The 22,567-nt window shown below is 51.0% G+C and overlaps 2 protein-coding genes across 5 annotated transcripts in view; one reads left to right on the top strand and one right to left on the bottom strand.

The window, feature by feature from the left end:
- Positions 1 to 1,578: 1,578 nt before the first annotated feature.
- On the bottom strand, positions 1,579 to 11,071 carry GSTZ1 (glutathione S-transferase zeta 1). 4 transcript variants are annotated; one of them, XM_044231246.1, is made up of 10 exons: positions 10,965 to 11,071; positions 7,972 to 8,023; positions 6,532 to 6,669; positions 6,171 to 6,238; positions 5,605 to 5,685; positions 5,150 to 5,275; positions 4,004 to 4,082; positions 3,425 to 3,477; positions 2,923 to 2,972; positions 1,579 to 2,131 (listed from the first exon to the last, which is right to left on the bottom strand). In XM_044231246.1, the coding sequence occupies exons 1-10, from the start codon at positions 10,977 to 10,979 to the stop codon at positions 2,005 to 2,007; spliced, it is 789 nt and encodes a 262-aa protein (XP_044087181.1). In that variant the 5' UTR covers positions 10,980 to 11,071; the 3' UTR covers positions 1,579 to 2,004. The 4 variants fall into 4 exon arrangements, with proteins under 4 accessions (XP_044087181.1, XP_044087180.1, XP_044087183.1 ...); XM_044231245.1 differs by lacking the exon at positions 10,965 to 11,071 and adding an exon at positions 8,307 to 8,396; XM_044231248.1 differs by lacking the exon at positions 6,532 to 6,669.
- The window catches only part of POMT2 (protein O-mannosyltransferase 2), a 44,277-nt gene continuing 32,771 nt past the window's right edge, over positions 11,062 to 22,567 (top strand). The window contains exons 1-2 of the mRNA XM_044231241.1: positions 11,062 to 11,708; positions 18,688 to 18,772. Of these exons, the coding sequence (XP_044087176.1) occupies positions 11,251 to 11,708; positions 18,688 to 18,772 (543 nt within the window). The 5' untranslated portion in view covers positions 11,062 to 11,250. The remainder of the gene's footprint in view (positions 11,709 to 18,687; positions 18,773 to 22,567) is intronic.

Here is a 22,567-nt window from a genome sequence, read left to right as displayed (position 1 = left end):
TGGGCTAGAGGACCAGAACTATGGGAATGTTGAGAAAAATTATAAAGGGAGTTTTATGCCACAGATGAGGGATGGTTTCTCTAGTGTTTTGACAACAGAGGCTGTATCACCTCTTTACCTGACTTAGAAATTCCTCACAATCCATTAGGCTTTTGCCACCAATTTTAGGATGGTAGATAGAGTCCCAGGTTAAATGAGTTAATACTCTGATAGTGTCCAGGAGGAGACCTGGGGCTGAAATATGGCAGTTCTCCGAAGGCATCTTGGATCAGACAGACAAGCAGACAGGAGACAGACTAACCACACTGAGTGGGATAGAGTTCCTCGTAGCCAAGTAAATTTCCCAGGGGAAGTGAGGGACAGGAGTTCAAGAAGAGCAAGGGCCCTGTGGGCCACATTCCCAGTCACAAGGTCACACATCCCAGCTCCCAGGCGGGGAAGTCACCAGGGAAGGGTCACAGCAAGCTGTTGTCTTTAAAATCTATGGGTCCATAGTCTCTCATGGTTCTGAAGGGGCGGGGAGTGGGAGGTTGGGGGAACCAGGTGGTGGGTATTAGAGAGGGCACGGATTGCGTGGAGCACTGGGTGTGGTGCAAAAACAATACTATTACGCTGAAAATAAATTTAAAAAATTAAAAAAAAATCTGTGGGGCCTTTAATCCCCTTCAACTGCAAATGTCCAAATCAGGTGCAAATCCTGACCCCTGGGCTGAAGAGATTAGTCGCTTGAGCCCAAGTTTCCCAGCAAAAGCCCACGTGGGAGCTTTGCCCAGTGTGGCAAGTCTGGAGTAAGCTGAGGGAAGGATGGTGGCAGGCCCAGTGGAGCCACCGAGTCTCCCTTTGTCATTGTGGTGTCTCACATACTGCGCTGGGCTTTTTTTCTGGCTCTGCCAGAACCAATGCATGTCGGGAACAAGAGTGGCCCATTTGGGTCACTCTAAAGCCTGGAAACAAGGTTCAGGAAAGAAAGGCCACAAAGGAACCCGGGAGGATGGGAGAAACTAGGTGCCCTGAGATGCAGGCTGAGGAAAAGGGACTCGTGGCTGAGAGCGGTGGCTTCCTTCTGAACCGGACACATCTACCTGAATTCACTGTTCAAGCCTTAGCCATGCAGGGGAAATGAAGTCCCAGGTACAGGACGTAAAAGTCATTTTGTTCCACTTCCAGAAGGGACCTCACGGTAAGCTGCTAGCTGGGTGGGGTCTGGAGCCTGCCTGGGTGGTGGCGGGTCACGCTGCCCAAGGAGGAGCCTGCCTCCGATTGCCAGGGCCCTGCAGGACGATTTATTCCAAGTGCCCACTTCCGGGACTGGTCTGGAGAACGCGGCCCCTGACGGTCTGGGACTGGGTTGAGAGGCCCCGCTTCCCATTCCATGCCCCAGTGGACCACTTACTGGTACTCAGCTGGTCACAGAATTCTTTCTTTCCTGCTGCTTCTATCTGCTCTCTTCCGGATCTGGTCTGATTCTCTCTGGCAGGCTTTTGGACTTCTTTCCCTCTCCCAGCCCAAATGCCAGGGACTTCCAGCCAGGAAGAATGTTCACCTTCTGGAATGTAGCTCAGCCTTAACTGAATAACCTGGAGGCCTGGACTTCTGTTTAATCATCAAATTTCAGAGTGGGCATTCTCTAGAGTCTGGTACAACTGTGGGGATGGGAAGAAGCGCGCAGGCTCCCTTACGTCTCTCTGGCGCACCCGCCAAGCATCTTGGGCTACTTTCTCCCCTCACCTTCACGATTGCCCATGACGCAGATGACTGGTGATGTTCCTGCCTCCCTCCCTCCCAGCATCCTCTCCCCCGCACTACCTGCACTGGACAGAGGAGGGGACTGAGGTACAAAGAGGTACAGTGGGAAGGCGGATCCAGGGCTAGAGTCCAAGTTCAAGGAGTTCAGGTCTCCTGCTTCTCCAGTTAGGGCTCTCTTGTTTCCAGGAATGTTCAGCAACCCCGGCTTCTGCTCCTGCACCTCTCCTGCCCCCTCACCCGTGGGGCACAGTTGGAGAGCTAGGCCCTCAGCTCCGGGGGTGTGTCTGGCTGCCGGCAGGGGTGAGACACCTGGAAAGCCTCCAAAGCCAGCAGTGTCTTGTTGATGCGGCTGATGGTCGGGTAGGGAGTGAGATCCACCTTGAACCTGTGGCAGAGAAACACCCATCTAACACCATTTCGACACTAGGTCTGCCAGGGCACAGGGAGACTGTCCTTTGAGCAGTGAAGGAGGCACAGGGGCGGCTGGATGAGGCCCTGGGGTCACCAGGAAGTTGCCCAGCCACGTGGGAGTCTTATTCACAGGCGGCTCTGGGGATGGGCGGGTCTCATGCAGGATGGTCTAGCATCCCTATCGCTACTGTTCCTATTCCAAGCAGTGGCTATTCACCGAGAACCTACTATGTGTAGGGCACAGTGCTCATAATTTATATGCACAGATAACCGCCCCACCCATGTCGGAAGCTTCTCAGGGGTACTGCGTGGGTAGGAACATCACCATGTCCCAAACGGAGAGGTACTCTTCTAGATGCCTTCCAGGGAGGTACTCTCTCCTGCCTCACTGAAGGGCTGATGGGAGGAGCAGAAGAGAGCTCCCTGCCAAGCACGGACACAGCACCTCGGGGGGAGCAGGCTCTTGGGGTGGCTTCTTCTAGGGGTGTCTACTGGGCAAGCCACCGCCTCTTAGGGGCAGAGGCTAGACAGGATCGGAGGAATGGTGGTTGGCGTGGTGGCGGACACTGCACTGATTTCTCCCGCCGGGCTCTTCCAGGCCACAGGAGCTGGGAAGGCCCGGCACAGGAGGCTCCTTGGCCAGTCTAGGAGAATCTCTAGAGGCCTCCCCAGTAGCTGTAGTTGGGGCCTGACTGTGAGAGGAGGCGGGACATTTGGAGGGAAGGGACCCGGTTAAAGAGGGAGGCAGGCGGGGCTCTCTCTTACCTTTCAGCGTTTGCCACCTGAGGCACTAAGCAGAGATCAGCCATGGACACCTGCAAGAGGGTTGGGGGGTTTGCATCCGGATGCATGGCCCGGACTCACAGCCCCTGACATTCCTGTCTTTTTCTGGCTCTTCCGCCCCATCCCCACTGCCCCAACTCTCTCTCCTTCCCCTCACAGGCCTGTCTGGGTCTGTGCCTAGAGCTGCCATGCTTCTCCCAGGCCAGGCTCCAGCTGTCCTGACAGCCAAGTCTACGGGTGGCCAGAGAGGCTTGGATTGTCTCAGTGGATCTTCTCGTGCTTGTTAAAAGCCCCCATCAGGGCACTTACGGAGGGCTCCTAGCAGGGAGGAGACACCTCAGGATGAGGGAGGGGGCCCTGGAACCAGAATTCGGATCTTGGTCCCTCTCCGCATCCCCATGCCTCCTCAGGAAGCTCTCCGGCCTGCACCCACCCTGGGGATGGAGAGAGACGGCTGCTGCGGGAAGGCCTGGGGAGGGCTTACCTCGTCTCCCACGCAGTACTTCCCCGCTGTGTTCCGCAGGATCTGCTCCAGAGCTGTGGGGAGGACACATGAAGAATCTTACTCTGGGCCCAGAATGGACCTTGGCCCCCCAGAGTTTTGAAATGGGCACATGGCCGAAGGAATAGGCCAACCAGATCTGGACAGAGTTCATGGGGCCGTGGGGACAGATAATGTTTCCCTGGGTTCCTCAAGTCCAGCTGCCATTCCCTCCCCGAGAAGGGACAAGGCCGGCCACTGGCCAAGGGAGGAGCTCTCACACGGATGTGCCGGCACGTTGCTGGCCTTCATCTCCTGGCTGGAGCGGGCAGTGAGGCAGAGCATGGACCGCCAGCTCCAAGGGGTTGTGGGTCTCAGTGGCTGAGGTTCCCAGAAGTGCCCGAGATGGAGGCCAGGTCTGGATACCACCCAGCCCTACTACCTCCTCAGCCCCGCACCCCTCCCCTCAGCCATGCCATTGTCAAGGGCAAAGAGCCGGGAAGGCTGTCAGATGCCCAGGGCCCTAGGCACAGGGGTCATTTTGGAGTGGTCATAGTGCGGCTTGCAGGAAGACGGACTCACCGTTAAAGCCAGTGTGGATGACCTTCTGGGCCCAGGCCAGCTGGTTCTCCTGTCCCACTTGCTTTAGGACAGACAGGTTCTATGCAACCAAGGATAATCGGTGACTGGCTTTAGAAGCCAGGCAGGGCCTGACCCCCAGCCAAGTCCCCTCAGGGCAGCTTGGTTCCCACCCGGCCCTGGCTCTCCACCTGTCCTCTCCTGGGTCCCTATCAGGGCACTGGGAGGGAGCGAGGGATTCCAGCAGCTGCCTTCTCAGGTTGCTCGAGTGGGACGTGCAAGGTGGGGCACAGGGTGCTGTCGTGGCACTGAAGTGTGTGGCCATGACCTGAGGCCCATCTCCTCGGCACACAAAGCGGTCTCCCTTACACAGCTCCTTGTGAAGGGAGCGGGGTGCGGCACGGGGGCGGGGCTGGGACGAAGGAGCACAGGACTGGGCTCTGGTTCCATCCTTACAGCCCTGGAGCCATTTTACTTGAACTTCGGCTTCCTCATCTGTAGAATGGGGCGTCTGTCTGCCCCAACGTCCTTTGTTAAACAAGACAAGATAACTCGGGGTTGGAGGCTCGGTGCACCGTCTGGGCTCCTGGGATCTGGGGCTTGCTCTGCCACACTTAGCTGAATGACTCTGCAAACTCTCTCTACCTTTCTGGGGCCATCTCCTGATTTGCAAAATCAGGAGTTAACACAGATGAATTGCTTGAATACTTGTTTATCTTTTTTACCATTGAAAATGTTAATAAAATTTTTTGAGGATCCCAATCTAGAAAACAGAAGAGATGAGAGGGAGGCTCTTCTGGTTAAAGGCAGGGAATGGGGGGGGGTGGCCCAGAGCCTGTGCTGCTCAGCCTCACCCCTGCCACACGGCCCCTCCCCACCCTTGAGCACCCCTGGATGAGTCCAGGGGAAACCTGGGACTTCTCAGAATGTAGCTGGGAACCCAGCATGGCAGCTGATTTCTGGGATCCCGTGCCCCTCTGCCATATGAGCTAGGTCTGAGCCCCTGAGAATCCCTCCCGACCTCCTGCCACCCCCACTCCCAAGCTGGGTCCCCCACTGTGGCACCTCGCAATCAGCACGCGTCTAAAGGTAAAAGCGTGTGAGGGGAGGCATGCAAGAGGCGTGCAGGGGTGCAGTCCAGAGCCGCACCTGCAGGGGCTGGATGCCGCTGGCGATGGTGTCCGAAATCATGCGAACCTGGGCCCTCTTCTTCGGGTCTTTCGGCAGGAGGCGTGGAGTGGGCCGAGTTTCCTCCAGGAACTCGATGATGGCCAGCTGTTTGGAGGGGAGCAATGAGGCATGGGGAGGGCATGCGGACCCTGGACCAAAGTGACAGGGCTAGCAGGCTCCTCCTTGACCTCAGCTGGAGCCCATGAAGCCCAAATTCCCCAGGAAGGAGCTCTTGTTGGACCCCTGTCCTGCAGAATTTGTCTCCCCATAGGCTCAAGTCTCCCTTCTCTTCCCTGAACAACCAGGCAACCCTCCTCCCTCTGACAAGAACTTATCATGCCCCTGCTAAGGGCCAGGAGCTTGGCCACGCAAACCAGAGCTGGGAGGACCTCTTGTTCAGGCTCTTGCCAGGGGCCTCCAGGCCCTGCACTCACAGACTGACTTATGGTGATGCCATCGATCTTCAGGGCTGGCACCTGCTTCATGGGATTCAGTGCCTGGAATTCTTCAGAGAACTGTGGAGACAAGGACCTGATGACTCAGTTGTCCAGAGCAGAACCAGGCCAGCGGGAAAACCTGAGGCCTGCAGCCCCCCTGCATCTTCCTCCCCTGGGGAAGGTCCTGGCTCCAGAGAGAGAGGGGGGACCCAGGCCATATCCCCAAACCCAGTGGCTGCTGAGCTCCAGGATTCACCCCAATGGCCCAGCTATGTGTTTTTCCCTGTACCTCACACTGTGGTCATTAGGGCACGTCCAGGGGTCCCAGCATGGGGCAAGGACCCACTCACCTGGGGTCAGGCACTGAGAGACCAGGCCATGGCAGGGGGTCTGGAACCTGGGCCCTTTCCCATGGCTCCTTGAGCTGCACAGCCTATCCACCCCCCAACCCCCAGTCCCACCAGGGAGAACCAGCAGATTCACCTCTTGGGGGGCAGAAATCTGCTGGGTCCCTCTCTAAGACTTCTAACTCCCACGTGGTGGCCTGGGGGCAGCCTCCTCACCTGCTGTCCCTGATCCTTTATGAGGTTGACAGGTATGGTCTCATAGTCGATGCCTTTCAAGGCCAGAGCTACGAGAGACAGCAGAGTCAGGGGACAGCTTCTGGCTCCACTTCCAAGGGCTCCGTGAGGCTGCCGAGGGAGGCTTCTTTCTCCACGCTGCTAGGTGATCAAGGCCCGGCTTGGCCTCCCCTGTCTCTCTAGCTTCCCGGATCACCACCTGTTCCCCTGCCCCAGGTCTCTGATGCTCTGCCTCTCTTGCCCCCGAACTCTCAGAGCCTTACTCTCCACTCCCCCACGGGGTCCCCGTGTGCCTGGGCAGCCCGGGAGCTCCTGGAGGGCAGCAGGGAGGTGTCCTGATTACCTCTGCCCCCTCCAGGTCCTGGAACAGTACTTGTTTGCCGGAGATGTGCAATTACTGTCTCAGGAAGGCATCCAAGAGCCAAGGAAAGGGGCTCAGGTGACCCCAAAGCGCGCACACGGGGTGGGGGGGCGGTGACACCCGCCAGAGAAGGATCCCTTTCTCATCCGTTTTCTCTGTCCTCAGACTTGTTGACTACTGACTCCAAGCAGAGCTTTGGGGGCTTTGTGGTGGTCTCATGGCATCTGCTGTGACTCCCAGTGACCAGATTTCCTCTCTGTGCCCTTCGATCCTTTTCCTTAGCAAGTCAACCGAGTGAAGACTGTGTGTGTGTGTACGTGTGCAGACATGCACTGAAACATGGGGATGATGGTCTCCGAGGAGTGAGGGGAAGAGGCAGAGACGTGTCGCAGTGTGAAGAGAGCCTGGGAGACATGGGGCTCCTCCTCTGCGCTGGTCAGCCCCACTGCGGACAAGCGGCGGGAGCCACGGCAGCCCTGCAGAGACAGCACTCCTGTGGCTCGCATCTGGCCGGCTAGGGCGGAGGCTCTGGGCACAGGGGAGATATCTTCTTGGGAGAAATGTGTCCTCTGGCCCCCCAGTGCTCTTGCCTACTGATTCCAGCAGACACCAAGTGACGGTGGGGTGGGGGAGGGTCACGGTGGATGGCTGCCCGGTGAGGGCCAGACTCCCGGAGACAGACTGCTCGCATTCAGATTGCATCATGTTTGCTAGCTGTGCGGGACAAGGAGCTTGCTGAGTTAATGAGCCTCTTTGCCTTTGTCTCCTCATCTGCCAGGCAGCATGGTGCAGGAGTTAAAAACATGGGACTCTGGAGTCAGACCACCTGTTTGAATTCCATCTCGGCCTCTTGCTACCTACACAGCCTTGGGCAAGTTATTTAAGGTCCTCGTGCCTCAGTTTCCTCACCGGTACGATGGGCACAATAATGATGCCTCCCTCCTAGGGTGCCGCTGACACCCTAGGAATCATGTACATAAAAACACTCAGCACAGTTTTCCCCCAGTATGAGCGATGCCTATGATCTTTGCCAAGGGCTGTGTTAAGCTGAGGGAGGGCGGGGTCAAGCTGGGACTACACCGGAGGGCCCCGACTTCCGCTTGCATGAAGCCTCCGGGGTTGACACAGGCCAGATGAAATAGATAAGAACTGAGGAAGGCCAGCTGTTCCCTGCCAGTTACCAAGCACCTCTGGGTTTTGTGAACCTGCTTTAAGCGTGGTTGCTAAGTGGCTCTGGAAAGCAGTGTGGGAGAGGCAAGAAACAACCCACCCTTCCTGCTACCCCCACTCTCCTCCTGTTGGACTTCCTAGGCGGAGGAGCCCTGACAGAACAGCCCTCTGTTCCCCGCCAGCTTTTCACTCAGGGCTCTCTCTACCCCCATCCCCTCCCACCAAGGCTCTTGGTGGAGGCTGGGCTCTTACCGATTCGAACTCTCCATGAGCAGGAGCTCCGGAAATAGGAGTAGAGGATGGGCTGAGCAGAGACAGAATAAGGATGCACGTTAACCCATGCTCGCGGGGTTCTCTGCCCCTAGGGCACACTGGGGTGGCAACAGCCCTCAGCCAGGGGGCTCCAAGCCAGCGGTTTCTTCCCATCCCACCAGGCCTCCTTCCACACCTCAGGAAGACTCAGAGCTCTCTGGGTCAGAGGACTTGGGAGTTATGGGGGGTCCCTCAGCTCCAAACTGTCCAGTCATGCATCCCTGAAGTCCAAGGGGCCCCCAAAGGGGCAGCCAGCCTGCAAGTGCCCTCCTTACCTTGCTAGACTCGGTCATGGTGGTGTGGTGACCCTTGGCCTCCCAGGGAATGGCCCCTCTCCCAGAACTTGCAGAGCAGGGGGAGGAACCCTGAAGGGGGTGGGATCCCATGAGCCAATGGGAAGCTGGGTGAGACAGGCTTCAGGGAAACTTTGACTGTGGTCAGAAAGGGCAACCCTTTCCAACCTGTGGGAAACTTTTTCTGTTCCTGGTGGAACCCGGTTTGGTGTCCTGGTTTGGAAGCAGCGGTTCATGTGGTGCTCTGGGCTGAGAGCTGGTGTACCTGGGGTCTGATCCCAAGGCAGGAACCCGCTCTGCATGACCTTGGGCAGATCCCTGCCTCCTTATTCCCTAGTCTTTTCTCCCTCATCCGTACAACAAAGAGTTGCCTTAAAATGATAGCTGAATTCCTTCCAGCAGTGACAGAAAGACCAGGAATTCTAGTTTTTTGATGCTTTGGTGACCCTCTCTTTCAACTCACCACCCAACCGCCCTCCAGGTTCTTAGCTGATCTCATAAAAATAGCTGAGGGGATATGCCCATTGACTCCAAAGCCAAGGTCACAAGAGGACAGCCCACAGGGTTCTGTGTGGTGTACATATACTTAAAAATGTTTCAGTTGGGGGCGCCTGGATGGCTCAGCGGGTTAAAGCCTCTGCCTTTGGCTCAGGTCATAATCTCAGGGTCCTGGGATCGAGCCCCACATCGGGCTCTCTGCTCAGCGGGGAGCCTGCTTCCTCCTTTTCTCGCTCTACCTGCCTCTCTGCCTATTTGTGATCTCTCTGTCATTGTGATCTCTCTGTCAAATACATAAAATCTTGTTTTAAAAAAAGGTTTCAGTTGGTTGCCAACATTAACAAATCAGGATGTTTCATATACAAATCCTATTTGTTTTTTCTTACAAAGGCAGAGACAGTGGTCTTGGGTTCCGGAGTAACAACAACTGATAGGAGACAATTAACAGCCTCTTTCAGTCATGGCATGCCCTCTCTGATCTGCCCTGTGCCCTACCTGGCCCTCTTCTTTCATTTTTGTTACCTTGAGGCACTGGAGGAGGCTGAGTGTGTGATCTCTGATCTGAAGTTTAAGAGACTCAATATTAAACTTCCCGGTGCTTCTTGAGTGATGAGCATTTCAAAGCAGGGCCCAGGATGGAGCTATCAGTAATTAGCTCTCATGCATCTTTCTTTGGGAAGACGTAGGTGTATCCATATGATTAAGGAGAGAGAACACAACAGAACTTCTAGATCACCCCTGTCTACCATCCCTCTGACTACAGATATTTCACTCAAGTTCCCTCTGCCTTCTGCACCCCTCAGCACATCACACTGCTCTGTGATCCTGTCTTACCATCCCTGAACTACCAATTCATCTTCTAGGTGGGCAAGGGCACTGTGGGAACCTAGGCCCTCCCAGGTTGATTTCCAGGTCTGGAAGTTCCAGCCTGTACTGGAGACACTTTTGTAGGGAAAGTAAAGACGGTCCTGGTTCGGAGAGCAGGTGATAGACAGCAGGTGTCTTTATAAGGGGAGGAGTTAGGAGGCCAAAATTAGAGGTACCCTACTCCAAGGTACATCCCTGTCCTTGTCTGATCAGGCTGGAAGGGCCCTTGGGGCCATCTGGCCAGGACTGCTGGTAAGGGATGGGACCACTGGAGAGCCTGAGACATTAGCTTGGAATCCCTGGAGAAATGCCTTACCGAATTACTAAATGTTCCATCTTGACCTGTACTGAGGGTGACCACAGAGTCACTGTGAATGCCACTGCTCTCCAGTTTCCTGCTTATGGACCATCAGGATTTATAATGGAGAGCACCTTCTGCTCTTCCTCTTACCAGTGATAACTATGTCAACTGACCCGCGTTCCTTTTTGCACTTGTTTTAAAGCCCAAGTAAAATATTCATCTCATTACCACTCCTGGAGGAACCTCGTTTCCAATTCAAATATGGATTCTGACCACTCTAGCAGATTTTATTTTAAAACCATTTCTCACACATCGTTTTGAGAGAAAGACTCCTAAAATCCCATTTGGGAGTGGGAGAGCTATGCATTATTAAGGTGGTGCTAATTCCATCTGGTGTGCCTGCCACCTTCCTTGATGGTTCTCAAACTTGAGTAAGACTTCAAAACGCTCATGGGGGCGCTTATTAAGCATGCAGATTCTTGGGTCCCTTCCCCCAAAGATGACCCCAGGGAAACTCCCCAGGTGATGGAGAGGACTTCAAGTGCTAGTGCCTCCCCACCACCCAACCCCGGGAAGGCCCTACGCTAACAGTTAGAACCCCTCGGGCCGACTGGCCAGGAAACAGCACGCGGGATGTAAGGAAGAGGGAGGCAAGGGACGACGTCTGGAAAGCCCGGCAAAAGGGACAGTGAGAGACAGGTAAAGCGCGAGAGTACAGCGACTCCACAGCGCCCCGCACGCTCGACGAGCGTGAGCAGCCTGCAGCCCCAACCTCCCCGGACTACAAGCCCCAGCGAGCAGCGGGAATGGAGGGCAGCGCGCAGGCGCAGAGCGGAGCTCGCGAGGCGCTCTGCATGCCGGGAGTTGTGCGTTGTGGAAGCCGTAGGAGGGGGCGAGCGGCGCACCTTTGACCCCCGCCCCGCAGGGTTTCTCATTCTCAGTGGCGCCCCTATCCCCGGAAGTGTGACACAGACCTTCCCCGCTTGCATCTCGCACCTCCGGCCACCCTTCTTCCAGGCCGGGAGACTTCGCGCCTGGGACTCTCCGACTCGTCCCGCACTGAGGCCCAGTGAGGCCCCGACACGTCAGAACCAGCGCTTCCGTCGTGGTAAAGCGAGGGGTTGGGCTAGAATGATCTTTACTGTCCTGTCTGGGTCGCCCCGCCCTGCTGCCACGCCCCCCCTCCCGAAGCTGCTGGGAGTTGCAGTTCCTTGAGCCTGTTTCCTCCCCGGCCGGCCCGCCGGGCCCGGGCCATCCGTCATGCTCTGCGCCACCAGCCGCCTCCTAGCGGCCCGGACGGCGACCGCGCTCCCCGCGCAGCCCAGAGGCCGGGGCCCCGGGGCCCGCTGCCGGCGCAGGGAACTACATTTCCCAGGGCACCCCGAGGTGCCCCTGGGTGAGTTCTTGGCGGGGCGGCTCGCAAGATCGAGCGTGTCGGCGAGCCGGAGGGCGATCCTGAGGAGGGGCAGGATGCCGCCGGCGGTGGGCGGAGGCCCCGCAGGGTCCGAGCTGCGTCCCCGGCGGGGCCGCTGTGGGCCCCAGGTCACTAGGGCTGTGGGCCCGGACGTGGCTGCCGAGCCTGCAGCGCGGAGCCCCAAACGGCCTGCTCGGGGCTCGCGGCGCTTCGAGGCAGCCGGCCGGTGGGCCCTGCTGGCCCTGGTGACGCTGCTGTCCTTCGCCACCCGCTTCCACCGTCTGGACGAGCCGCCGCACATCTGGTGAGTGACAGGAGGGACTCGGCAGGTCCCACGGCGACGGGGTGGGAACGATGCACCCTCTGATTGGCCCGGGGGCACGGAGGGGGCGGGAATCACAGGGGGAGGGGCGGGGCTGCGCTGGAGGAACAGGTTGCGGGAGGTTGCTTTGGCCAGGTGCGTGTATGAGAGGAGTCTTTTCTGTTCCCGTGGGTGGCAGTGGGATTCCTTAGGATCCGAGGAGTCTCAGACTGTGGCTTTGACCTTCCAAGGAGAACTGGAAATTCTTATTACAGAATTTTCTAAGGCCTGAGTTCCTAATCTGCAGGATTTCCAGGCATCAGGGGAGGTGAAAATCATCCTTGGGAGCAGGGACAATTTGTGTGTCCAGAGATGGCGGCAGGGGCCTCAGGAAGCAGGTCTGAGGTCATCTTGTGACCCCATCTTGTTTTCTTAAAGATTTTATTTTGTAGGACTTAGATTTTATGAGATAAGAGTAAAAAGTCTCCAGCTAGAAGGAGGAAAAGTTTTGCGCAATCTGAAAATGGTTAATTTGTTTAGCCAACAAGTGATAACATGTTTTGTCGGTATCCCTGACTAGGTTAGTGTAGGGGATGTTAAAAATGGAACTCCTTGACCAAAAAGCAAGCCAGCTAACAAACTACCTGGGTTAGCCTACTTGGAAGTGAATAAATTACTTTGTTATTGTTTCATGAATGCTGGCAGAAGACACGAGACTCCTGGGTCAAAGACAAAGGACTCATTACTCACAGGGCAGGAGGCAGCATGAATATCAACATACTGGATTAAGTTTGAATCTTCCCTCCCTCCTCCACCCTGCTGATCAGCAGTTGTTAGGGGGAAAGAAAGACAAATCATGTCCAGGTATGGTCCAGGAAGAATCTAAAATTTTCAAAATATGGGTTTATATAACCCTCCACCTCTTTCATCCAAGAGGAGATGAACCCTTTCTGGTGAGGACTGCATTAGGTGACGAAACTGCTTTACCAAGGTGTGTGAACCAGGAGGAGGTGAGGGAAGTAGAGTCAGAAATCATTTTGAGAAGATTGTTCTGTGCTCAACAATATCAAATGCATTTGGAGGGTAGGGAGTGTGGAATGCCATCAGATACTTCGACTGATTGTTGGCTCATTATTTTGTGGCCATTGCAAAAAAAAAAAAAAAAAGAGGTACGCTATTGTCAGACTTAGATGGTTTGGAAGGACATAGTTTAGTTTCAAGTACTGCAGTAACATATGTGGAGTTAGATGGTTGGACTGGAACAGCATCATCAACACATTAACCTGAAAAAGTGTCAGTAGCAGTGAAGTGCCAATGATAGCCCGGAGAGGGATACAAAGTCCTAACACAGTCCCTTTCCTTGGAGCAGGCAGGGCCAATCCCCCCATTGTGGCCTCCTTTATTGCAGGATGAATTGGCCAACTTTTGGCAGGAGTCACAAGTCAGCACAATGCAGTGATGGCTTCTGCTTCAGAAACATATAGCCCTTTATTTCATGCCCAGTCCATGATGGTAAATGTGTTTCCACATGTGGAGCATTGATGAATCCTGGTGACAATGGCAGTAGTCTGTTTGGTACAGGCTTGATCTGCAGCTTGATTTAACAGAATCCTGGTCCTCACTGTGGGCGTCCATATGAGTGATCCAGATTGTCCCACTGACAGGCAGCCATGATTGTTTTGCTACAATTCTTGGCCCTAAAGAGGGGTGATTTAAATTTCTCAATATATAGTCCTCTAGGTGGCACACCAGAAGCTACACTAATGGCAAAAGCCCAAGAGCCAATAAAAATAGAACTTGTCTGTTTCTCAGGAATATTGTGCAAGGCAAGGGTGATGAGCCCATTGTATCCATCAACCCTTACTGCAGTTGGCCTTCCAGAGTTGTCACTGGGACTGGACTGCTGCCTTGGACGCTATCCATGAACCAGGCACAAGCCTTGAGAGGAAAGCTCTTGTGCATCAAGGCTCCACTGAGCTAGTGGTTTTGCTTTGGGTGGTGGAATGGAAGATAGTTTCTCTCAAAGTGGAAGCTCCCACCTCCTCTTATAAAGTCAAGATGCCTCTAGGGCCAGACCAGCTAGATCACTTCCATTTCACCATCAGGTCTTATTGAGCCTTTTGTTAGCCTTATATTCCAAGTCGACTCACCCCAAGGTGGCAATATCAAGCCAAAGAATCCTAAGGCCTTGTGTTGGTGGTATAGTGGTGAGCATAGCTGCCTTCCAAAGAATCCTAAGGCCTTCATCCGTTAGGCGCTAAATTTTAGTAAAAGCTTAGTAGTAGGTTGATAGCTGTGCTTTTAAAAAGTGTGTGCTTGGTACCTGCGTCCAGCAGATGGTGCTGTTATCCTGAAGAATGGCCTCTCTTGGCTCCAACTGCCATTACGTGTTCAAGGTTGTGATTTCCCTTTCTCTTCTTGGAATCGATAGTATTTCTCCTGGACCACATGGCTGTCCATGAATGGGATAATCCTCTTTGCCAGTATACATTCCACAGTGGGAGCCACAACAGTCGTACAAGGGCCCTACCTACAAGGTCATTTTATCTTCCTTTCCCCACTAGGAGCTGGCTCAAACCTATCAGTTGAATTTGGGTGCTTTTCTCCCCTTGAACTTATGTGTCTAATAGGCCTGCATCAGTAACTACAATGGCAGCCATCCAGAGATTATGCTGTTCTCCAGTGGAGAGTGTGGAGTGCTGGATGCAGGTGGTGGGAGGAAGCTTTTTTCTTTCCTTTAGCCCCTCTATAAGCTTGGCATGCCTTTTCAGTGTGTCAGCATACTTCTATGGTGAGCCCCTGGGCTTAAGGGCTCTTTTCTTTCAGCCCCTGTGCACACTGCTCTCCCTGTAGTCCCTAGCACCTCTGGTAACCCCTGTGTCTAGCAGATTGTCCCTCTCCTTGCCATGGGATTGAGTGAGCTGGAGATGTAGACCCCTGCCCTGAGTTTGAGTCCCTCTTTTCTCTGGAGTTCTCCAGCATCCTAGGATGCATGTGTGTGGCCTTCAGTCCCTTTTAGGGACTGGGAAACCTTGGCCCCACCTTTAATCATTTTACTCCTTTTAACACAGCTGAGATTGTGGTAGAGGCGGAGAGATCATGGGACACAGAGGGAGAGAGTGGCTGTGAGCGACTAAGCAAGGAATGTTTACTTTTGTCTTGAGCACACAGCTCACCCCAGGACTTTTCAGTGTTTTCATTTTGCCCCAAATTCTGTGTTGAATAGCAAGGTCCTTCCTGCTAGCACCATTTTTGTCAGCTTTGGAGACTCCTTGATTTAGCAGCCACATCCGTATTGCCTTTTGGCTGGGGCTGCTAGGCTTGCTGGCCCATGGTCATGATTACGTCTCTTTGTTTTTCCCAGAGGAGAGTGAGCAGTAACCAAGGCAGCATTCAAACAGTTTCTTTCTCCATTCAGCCTCATTAGTAGGACAGTGGGTCACTCTCACTACCTTCCTTGCCCACCCCTCAGGGGAGGGCATTCACTGACCAGATTCCATCCCCAGCTCATTGTCCTTTCTCTTACAGAAACCCATGTCTCAGCACCCTATGCTTGTGACCATGGACTGTCAGGGTCTGGGATTTTGTTTTATCCATCTTGCAAACTCGTGAGTTAGCCTGTCATTGTTTTATGGGTGCCGGCAGATGGCAAAGTACAGAGTCGGAGACAAAGAACTTCATTTCTCAGGGCGCAGCAAGCAGGGTGCACAGCGGCACGCAGGCATCCGTTCCTCTTGCCCCCGAAGTCCCATATGATGCCAGGGGTCCGAGTGACTGCCTGCACAAGCAGCGGGTTGTATCGGAGCTGAGGGATACTGAGCTTGGGGAATCCACTGTTTTATAATAAACTGTAAATGAGAATGCTGTCTGTCCCAGAGGGAGGTGCTGACTCTTCCCTCAAGGTTGTTTTCTGCAAACGTAACCCTGAGAAATGGCCGAGGAAGGAGTGGCCAGGACGTCCTTGGCATACCTTGCAAGGTCTGTAGCAGCAAGAGAGAACCAGGGAGGATGGTCTCTCCCAACACAAACACAATAAAAGCTGAGAAGAAATACGAATGTTACTACTAGTTTTACTTGGGAAAATTTTGAAGTAAAAAATCTCATGTTTCCAAACAGACCTCAAAACTGACCACAAGTGTTGGGACAGTTTACATAATGCCCAGTTGGGATGATTTAAATGTGTGGGACTTTATAGTCTACAGAGTTCTTTCACATATGTATTTTTTTTAAAGATTTTATTTATTTATTTGACAGAGAGAGATCACAAGTAAGCAGAGAGGCAGGCAGAGAGAGGAGGAAGCAGGCTCTCTGCTCAGCAGGGGCTCGATCCCAAGACCCTGGGATCATGACCTGAGCCGAAGGCAGAGGCATTAACCCACTGAGCCACCCAGGCGCTCCCACATATGTCTTCTGAATTGAGTTCTAATGCTTCCCTGTGAGGGGGACATGTCAAATATTTCTGTTGTCTTCATTGTGTAGATAAGAACCGGGATCCAGAGAGGGGGACTGACTTTGGCGGGTTGTGCTGTCAGTAAGTGGTGGGGCTGAGACTGATTTCTCTTTCTGCCAATCAGTTTGGTCACATGCTTGCAAGTTATTTCTCTCTTGGACATCACCATACCACTGTCCTCACTCCCTGCCAAGCTGAGTGTTTAGCAGGTAACAGATGCAGAAGTAGGTTTACTTTTCTGCCTATCTATTGGACCCACTAAGTTAAAGGGAAAAAAAAGGAACCCTACATTTTGGGGAAAAGCTTGGTTAGCTCCTTACACTGGAGGTTGGTAATAATTGCTTATGAAAGCTGACCTGGGAATGGCTGGTCACTAGAAAGTACCTGCTCTTCTGGGCTGTGGGGAGGAACTGACAGAATGGCCAGGCCATACAGGATAACTGGGCTGCTGCTCTTCAGTCTTTGTGTAGGATGCGAAAAGGTTTATATGGTTGTAAGGAAGAACAAGATTTTTGCATTGTGTTTAAAAGCTAATGTATTAGAATCACTTGTCTACTTGCAAAACAATTTATGCAATGAGGATAGCTTATAGATAGGCTCTTAACTCAATTTTTATATACTGGTTAGTTCATTATAATAAGCTCAGTGAGTTCAGGTTCAGCAGGTTAATTATCAGAAAGTTAATGAGCAAGATTAGACTCCTGTGACAACCGTAGTTTGTAGGCCATTACTAATCAGTAACTGGTGGTGTAGTCTGTAATAGTAATAGTAGTCTATTTCCTAGGAGCAAAAGTAGTCTCAGGGTCAGAAGGTAACAGACTTGGAAGAGAACTCTTACTGCAAAACTTTCTATATTATAGAGAAACTCTGGTCTTTTAAAATAAGTAGAAACTCAAGCTACAGAATAAGGAGAGATTTTGCTCAAATTTATAACTGGTTGGTAAATATTTGATGACCTTTCTCATCTGTCTAAATGAAGATTAACAATCTGTGTGATGGGGATACCTGGGTGGCTCAGTTGGTTAAGCATCTGTTTTTAGCTCAGGTCGTGATTCCAGAGTCCTGGGATGGAGTGCCACATTGGGCTCTTTGCTCAGCTGGGAGCCTGCTTCTCCCTCTGCCTGCTGCTTCCCCTGCTTGTGCTCCCTCTCTCCCTCTCTCCCTCTGACCAATAAATAATTAAAATCTTTTAAAAATAACAAAAATAATCAGCCTGATATCTTGCTTCCTCAAATCACTTGTGTAAAAAAAATATATATTTTTAAGTAAACTCTATCTCCAGTGTGGGGCTCAAACCCTTGACCTCTTGGGTGGCTCAATTGGTTAAGTATGGGACTCTTGGTTTTGACTCAGGTCATGATGCCAGGGTTGTGAAATCGAGCCACATGTGGGGTTTTACTCTCAGTGGGAGTCTGCTTGAGGATTCTCTCTCCCTCCGCCTCTCCCTCAGTCCTTCCCCTCAGCTTGCATGCATACGTGTACGCTCTCTCAAATACACAAATAAATAAAATCTTAAAAAAAATAAAGGCTTATGACCCCAGGATCAAGAGTTGCATAATCTACCAACTGAGCCAGCCAGATGCCCTAATGTGTCAATGATTTTTTAATCTAAATTTTCTCATTAATTGCTTGAAACTTATAGTCTGTGTGTGTGTGTTTAAGTATTTATTTATTTGATAGAGAGAGAGAGAAAAACAGCCAACCAGAGAGGGAACACAAGCAGAGGGAGTGGGAGAAGGAGAAGCAGGCTTCCTGCTGAGCAGGGAGCCTGATGCAGGGCTTGATCCCAGGACCCTGGAATCATGACCTGAGCTGAAGGCAGATGCTTAATGACTGAGCCACCCAGGCGCCCCTACTCTTTGGTTTTTTGGAGGAAACAATCTCCCCACTGAGCCCAAAGCCTGACCTAGGGCTTGATCCCAGGACTCTTGAGATTGTGACCTGAGCTGAAGGCAGACACTTAACCGACTGAGCCACCCAGGTATCCCATAGTCTTTGATTTTTTTTTAAAGATTCTATTTATTTATTCATCAGAGAGAGAGAAGGAGAGAGAGTACAAGCAGGCAGAGGGCAGGCCGAGGCAGAGAGAGAACCAGGCTCCCCGCTGAGCAAGGAGCCTGATGTGGGACTCGATCCCAGGACCCTCGAATCATGACCTGAGCTGAAGGCAGTGGCCTAACTGACTGAGCTACCCAGGCGCCCCCATAGCCTTTTATTTTAACCATGCTTTATTGTGGTTATTTGGATTGCATGATAATTCATTTATTTATTTTTATTTCTAAGACTTCATTTATTTGAGAGAATGAGAGAGAGAAACAGAGAAAGAGAGAGGGTGTGCAGGCAGAAGTGAGGGGAGGGGCAGACAAAGAGGAAAAGCCAGTTGAAGCAGGGAGTCCTATGTGGGACTGGATCCCAGGACCCCGGGATCATGACCTGTGCAGAAGGCAGACGCTTAATGGACTGAGCAACCCAGGCACCCCAGCTTGTATGATAATTTTAAAATTCTCATTTCTCTTTCTGTTTTTCCCTTAGTTGGGATGAGACTCACTTTGGAAAAATGGGAAGCTATTATATCAACCGCACCTTTTTCTTTGATGTACACCCACCTCTGGGAAAGGTGAGCAATGTGATGACTGACATCTCTCTTCGAAGGGTTGGAGTGGAATCTCAATTTTGGATTTGAATCTTGGGCTTATGGAAAGAAATCCCTGACATTCCAGGCCAGCTGCTTTGGTGGAAAGTCTTTGATGTTTTGAGGAGTTCTCTGGGCCCAGAAATGGAGAGAGAGTCCATCAACCAATGGATTGATATACAAAATATGGCATATCTATATGATGGAATATTATTCAGCCATAAAAAGGGAATGAACTGTTGATACATGCTACAAAGTGGCTGAGTCTTGTAAACATAATGCTAAGTGAAAGATGTTAGACATAAAAGGCCACAATAGTATATGATTCTATTTATATGAAATGTCTAGAATAGGCAAATCTATAGAAGCAGAAACTAGATTAGTAGTGTGGCCACGTTCTGGTGGGGAAGGAGGGTTAACGACTGATTGCAAATGGTTAGGGAATTTCTTCTGGGGTGATGAAATGTTCTGGAATTAGGTAGAGGTCATGGTGGCACAACCTTGGGAATATACTAGAAACCACTGAGCTGTACACTTTAAAATGGTGAGTCTTACGGTATATGAATTTCACCTCAGTTCAGAGAAGTAAACAGTGGAGAGAAGGAGTACGTTGCCTAAAGCAGAGATTGCTGAGAGGAGCTCATTGTCGACAGGGGAGCAAAACTCCCTTTCCTCCCCCACTCCCAGCAGGTACCTTGTTTGACCTGTACCTCTCACATGTTTTACAATTAGAAATCCCACAGTGAGAATTCATTTTACTCCTCTAAAAACAATGACCTCTGAGAAGGCCATCGATCAGCTCTTTCTTCCTAACTGGAGGCTGAGATCTTTAGCACCAAGAGGCAATAGTGTCCGTTACAAAGTGGGGGCATGATCCTGGAGCAGGGAGCACTTGGGGGTAAAGGCAGAGGTCATGGGAGGCAGGGGTGGTGATATGGGACAGGTGGGCTTAGGGGTACGAGAGCCTTGGGTAGAGACCAGAGAGGGGTGGAGAAGGAGGGGGGATAGTGACCTATTTCAAAATTCCCTCTGAGCCCAGAGCTGGAGTGGAAAATATTATGCCTCTTCCTTTAGAGATAAGATAATAGCAATAAAAATCAGAGCAATTGAAAACTTTGTTCTAGTCACTTTTGGTGATTATCTTCTCTCTCAGAATAACCTATGAAGTAGGTACTGTTGTATCCCCATTTTGCCAATGGGGAAACTGGGGCAGAGAGAGGAAAAGAAGTTTGCCATAGGGAAGAAAGCTGGTTAAGTGACAGAGTCAAGTTTCAGGCTGGTTTAACGTCTACTCTCTTAACTGTTACAGCACACTGCTTCATGATACTTGCCTTGTCCCACCACTTAGATGGTATCTGTTCGCTCCTGTAGGAATAAGCAATAGAATGTGTTGAGTGTTTGCACTGGGCTAGTGGGGGAGCCAGCCCCCCTGGTGGAGGAGATTTCTTTTTTTTCCCCTAGGGAACCCAGCCCAGTCTTTCAGGTGCGGACTGCCTGTCTGTGTTTGGAGTCCCCTAGTGCTCAGCACGGTGAAGACATGCCCGTGGAACACTGGCTGATTTGTTTTTACTTAAGCCTCCCATGGCTCACCTCTGGTCCTTGTGGGTAGGGGGAAATGTGAAGCTTCTTTATAAGGCTGCCCCTGGGGATTTCGGTCAGTCTGCCCCCCTAATTTATCTCCTGATGTCCTGTGCTCTACCTGGTTGAAAGAGAGTGATGAACATAGTAGCTTTCATAGGTTCTAAGGCCAAGCCAGTCAGAGAATCAGAAAGCCCCTTGAAGCTGTGAATGGGAGGTTTTCTTCTGCAGTACTGAGCCTGCTAGCTGTCCCTCCATGCCGGCCCCCAGCCCTGGAGGAAATAGAAATGCCTGCATAGAGTGAAACATTTGATTAACACAGAAGGAAGTAAAAGGTCAAGATCTACCTCTCCCCACATTTCTATTAGTTTCTTATATAAGTTTTCTTAGAAATTCTTTATGCAGGTTGCCTAGGTGGCTCAGTTGGTTAAGCATCTGCCTTTGGTTGTGATCCCAGGGTCCTGGGATCGAGTCCCACATTGAGCTCTTTGCTGAGCACAGAGCCTGCTTCTTCCTCTGCCCCTCCCCCCACTTGTGCACACTCTCTCCCTGACAAATAAATAAATAAAATCTTAAAAAAAAAAGAAATTCTTTTTACTGATACAGGAGTATATTTATAGATGTGCACATGAACAACTTATATATACAAATAGGACTAAACTAAAGTTGTTCAGCAAGTTGTATTTTAAACAGGATATATCTCAGCTTCTTTCACATTAGCACATAAAAATCCACTCCATTTTAAAAAAATCTATTTTATTGTATTTTTTACTTTTTAAGTTTGCGTATAGTTGACACACGATGTTACATTAATTTCGGGTATACAACGTGGTGATTTGACAAGTTTCTGTGTTATGCTGTGCTCGCTGCCAGTGTAGCCGCCATCTGTCCTGTTACATCGCTCCTACGAGATCACTGACTGTAGTCCTTATGCTGTGCTTTTTATTTCCATGACTTACTCATTCCAAAGTGGAAGCCTGTATCTCCTACTCCTGTTCACCCACGTTGCCCATCCCACACTCCTTTCCCTCTAGCAACGACAGTTTGTACTCAGTATTTATAGTTCTGAATCTGTTTTTGTTTATTTATTCATTTTTTAAAGATTCCATTTATGAGTGGAATCGTATAGTGTTTGTCTTTTTTAGTCTGGCTTAGCAGAATACCCTCTAGGTCCATCCATGCTTTTTCAAATGGCATGATCTCATCCTTTTTTATAACTGTGGTACTCCATTCATTTTAATGGCCGTGTATTATTCCATTATACAGATGTGCCATAAATTATTTTGCCCATCTTTAATTGGCGGACATTTATGTTAATTCCAGTTTTCAGCCATTACAAAGATTTTGAAATGAACATCCTTGTACATACATCTTTTCATAGTTGTGCAGGTGTATCTAAAAGGTTCTTAGCAGCCAAACTAAAAAGAGTCAAAGGATACACACGTTTAAATTTGTGTTAGATACTGCTAAGTTTTTCTGCAAAAATATTGTAGTGATATATATTCTCCCCAATAGTGTATGAGGGTTCTTGCTTCTCCAACACCATTGCCAACACTGGTATGATAATACTTTCAGGACTTTGCCAATTTGAGAATAAAATATGGTGTGTCACTGTTTTCATTCGCATGTCTTTATGAGTTGTGTTGAATATTTTCCTCATATGTTTATTAGCCATTATTGTTTTGTTTCCTATAGAATTTGCTTGTCTTACTGAGTTGAATGAGTTAGTTAGGAAATTAGCTCAGGGCTACTTTTAACCTTGAGGGCACTGAATTTCAGCTGCCTTGTAAGGGCTCGGCGTAGTGCCCAGCAGAGTGCCAGGTGTTTGACCTATTGCATTGTCTCTGATCCTCACAACCCTACCCTCCCACTGCAAGGGAGATTTTACTACTTGTAGCTCAGACATATGAGGTATTGTCCACAATCAGAGAGCTGAGATGCAAACCATCCATGCATTTCTTCACTATACCAGACCTGCCAAGCAGTCTGGGAATTTATCCCAGCACCAGATGGATTTGTGAATTTGTCTTCTGAGGTCCCAGGTGGGAAAGGGCATGCGTTTGATTGTCACCTGTCAGTTTTTGTTCATCTAGGTATTTGGATGGCTCTGTCTTTTCAATACCTCCTCTTACTTTATGTTAAATAGTTACATTAACTTCTGAGCCCTAGGATTCCCCACCCCCCCACAACAGGGCTTTATAA

This window comes from Neovison vison, chromosome 13 (assembly GCF_020171115.1).
Source record: "Neovison vison isolate M4711 chromosome 13, ASM_NN_V1, whole genome shotgun sequence".
In the NCBI taxonomy this organism is placed as follows: domain Eukaryota; kingdom Metazoa; phylum Chordata; class Mammalia; order Carnivora; family Mustelidae; genus Neogale; species Neogale vison.
This window is presented reverse-complemented; position numbering and strand designations above follow the sequence as displayed.

Coding starts and splice junctions, on each gene's coding strand:
- GSTZ1 (XM_044231245.1), bottom strand. Junction 6,670..7,971: donor CTCATGGAGAGTTCGAATCG/GTAAGAGCCCAG, acceptor CTTCTCTGGCGG/GTGTCACCGCCCCCCCACCC. Junction 2,132..2,922: donor CAGGTGGCAAACGCTGAAAG/GTAAGAGAGAGC, acceptor TCTCTGCCACAG/GTTCAAGGTGGATCTCACTC.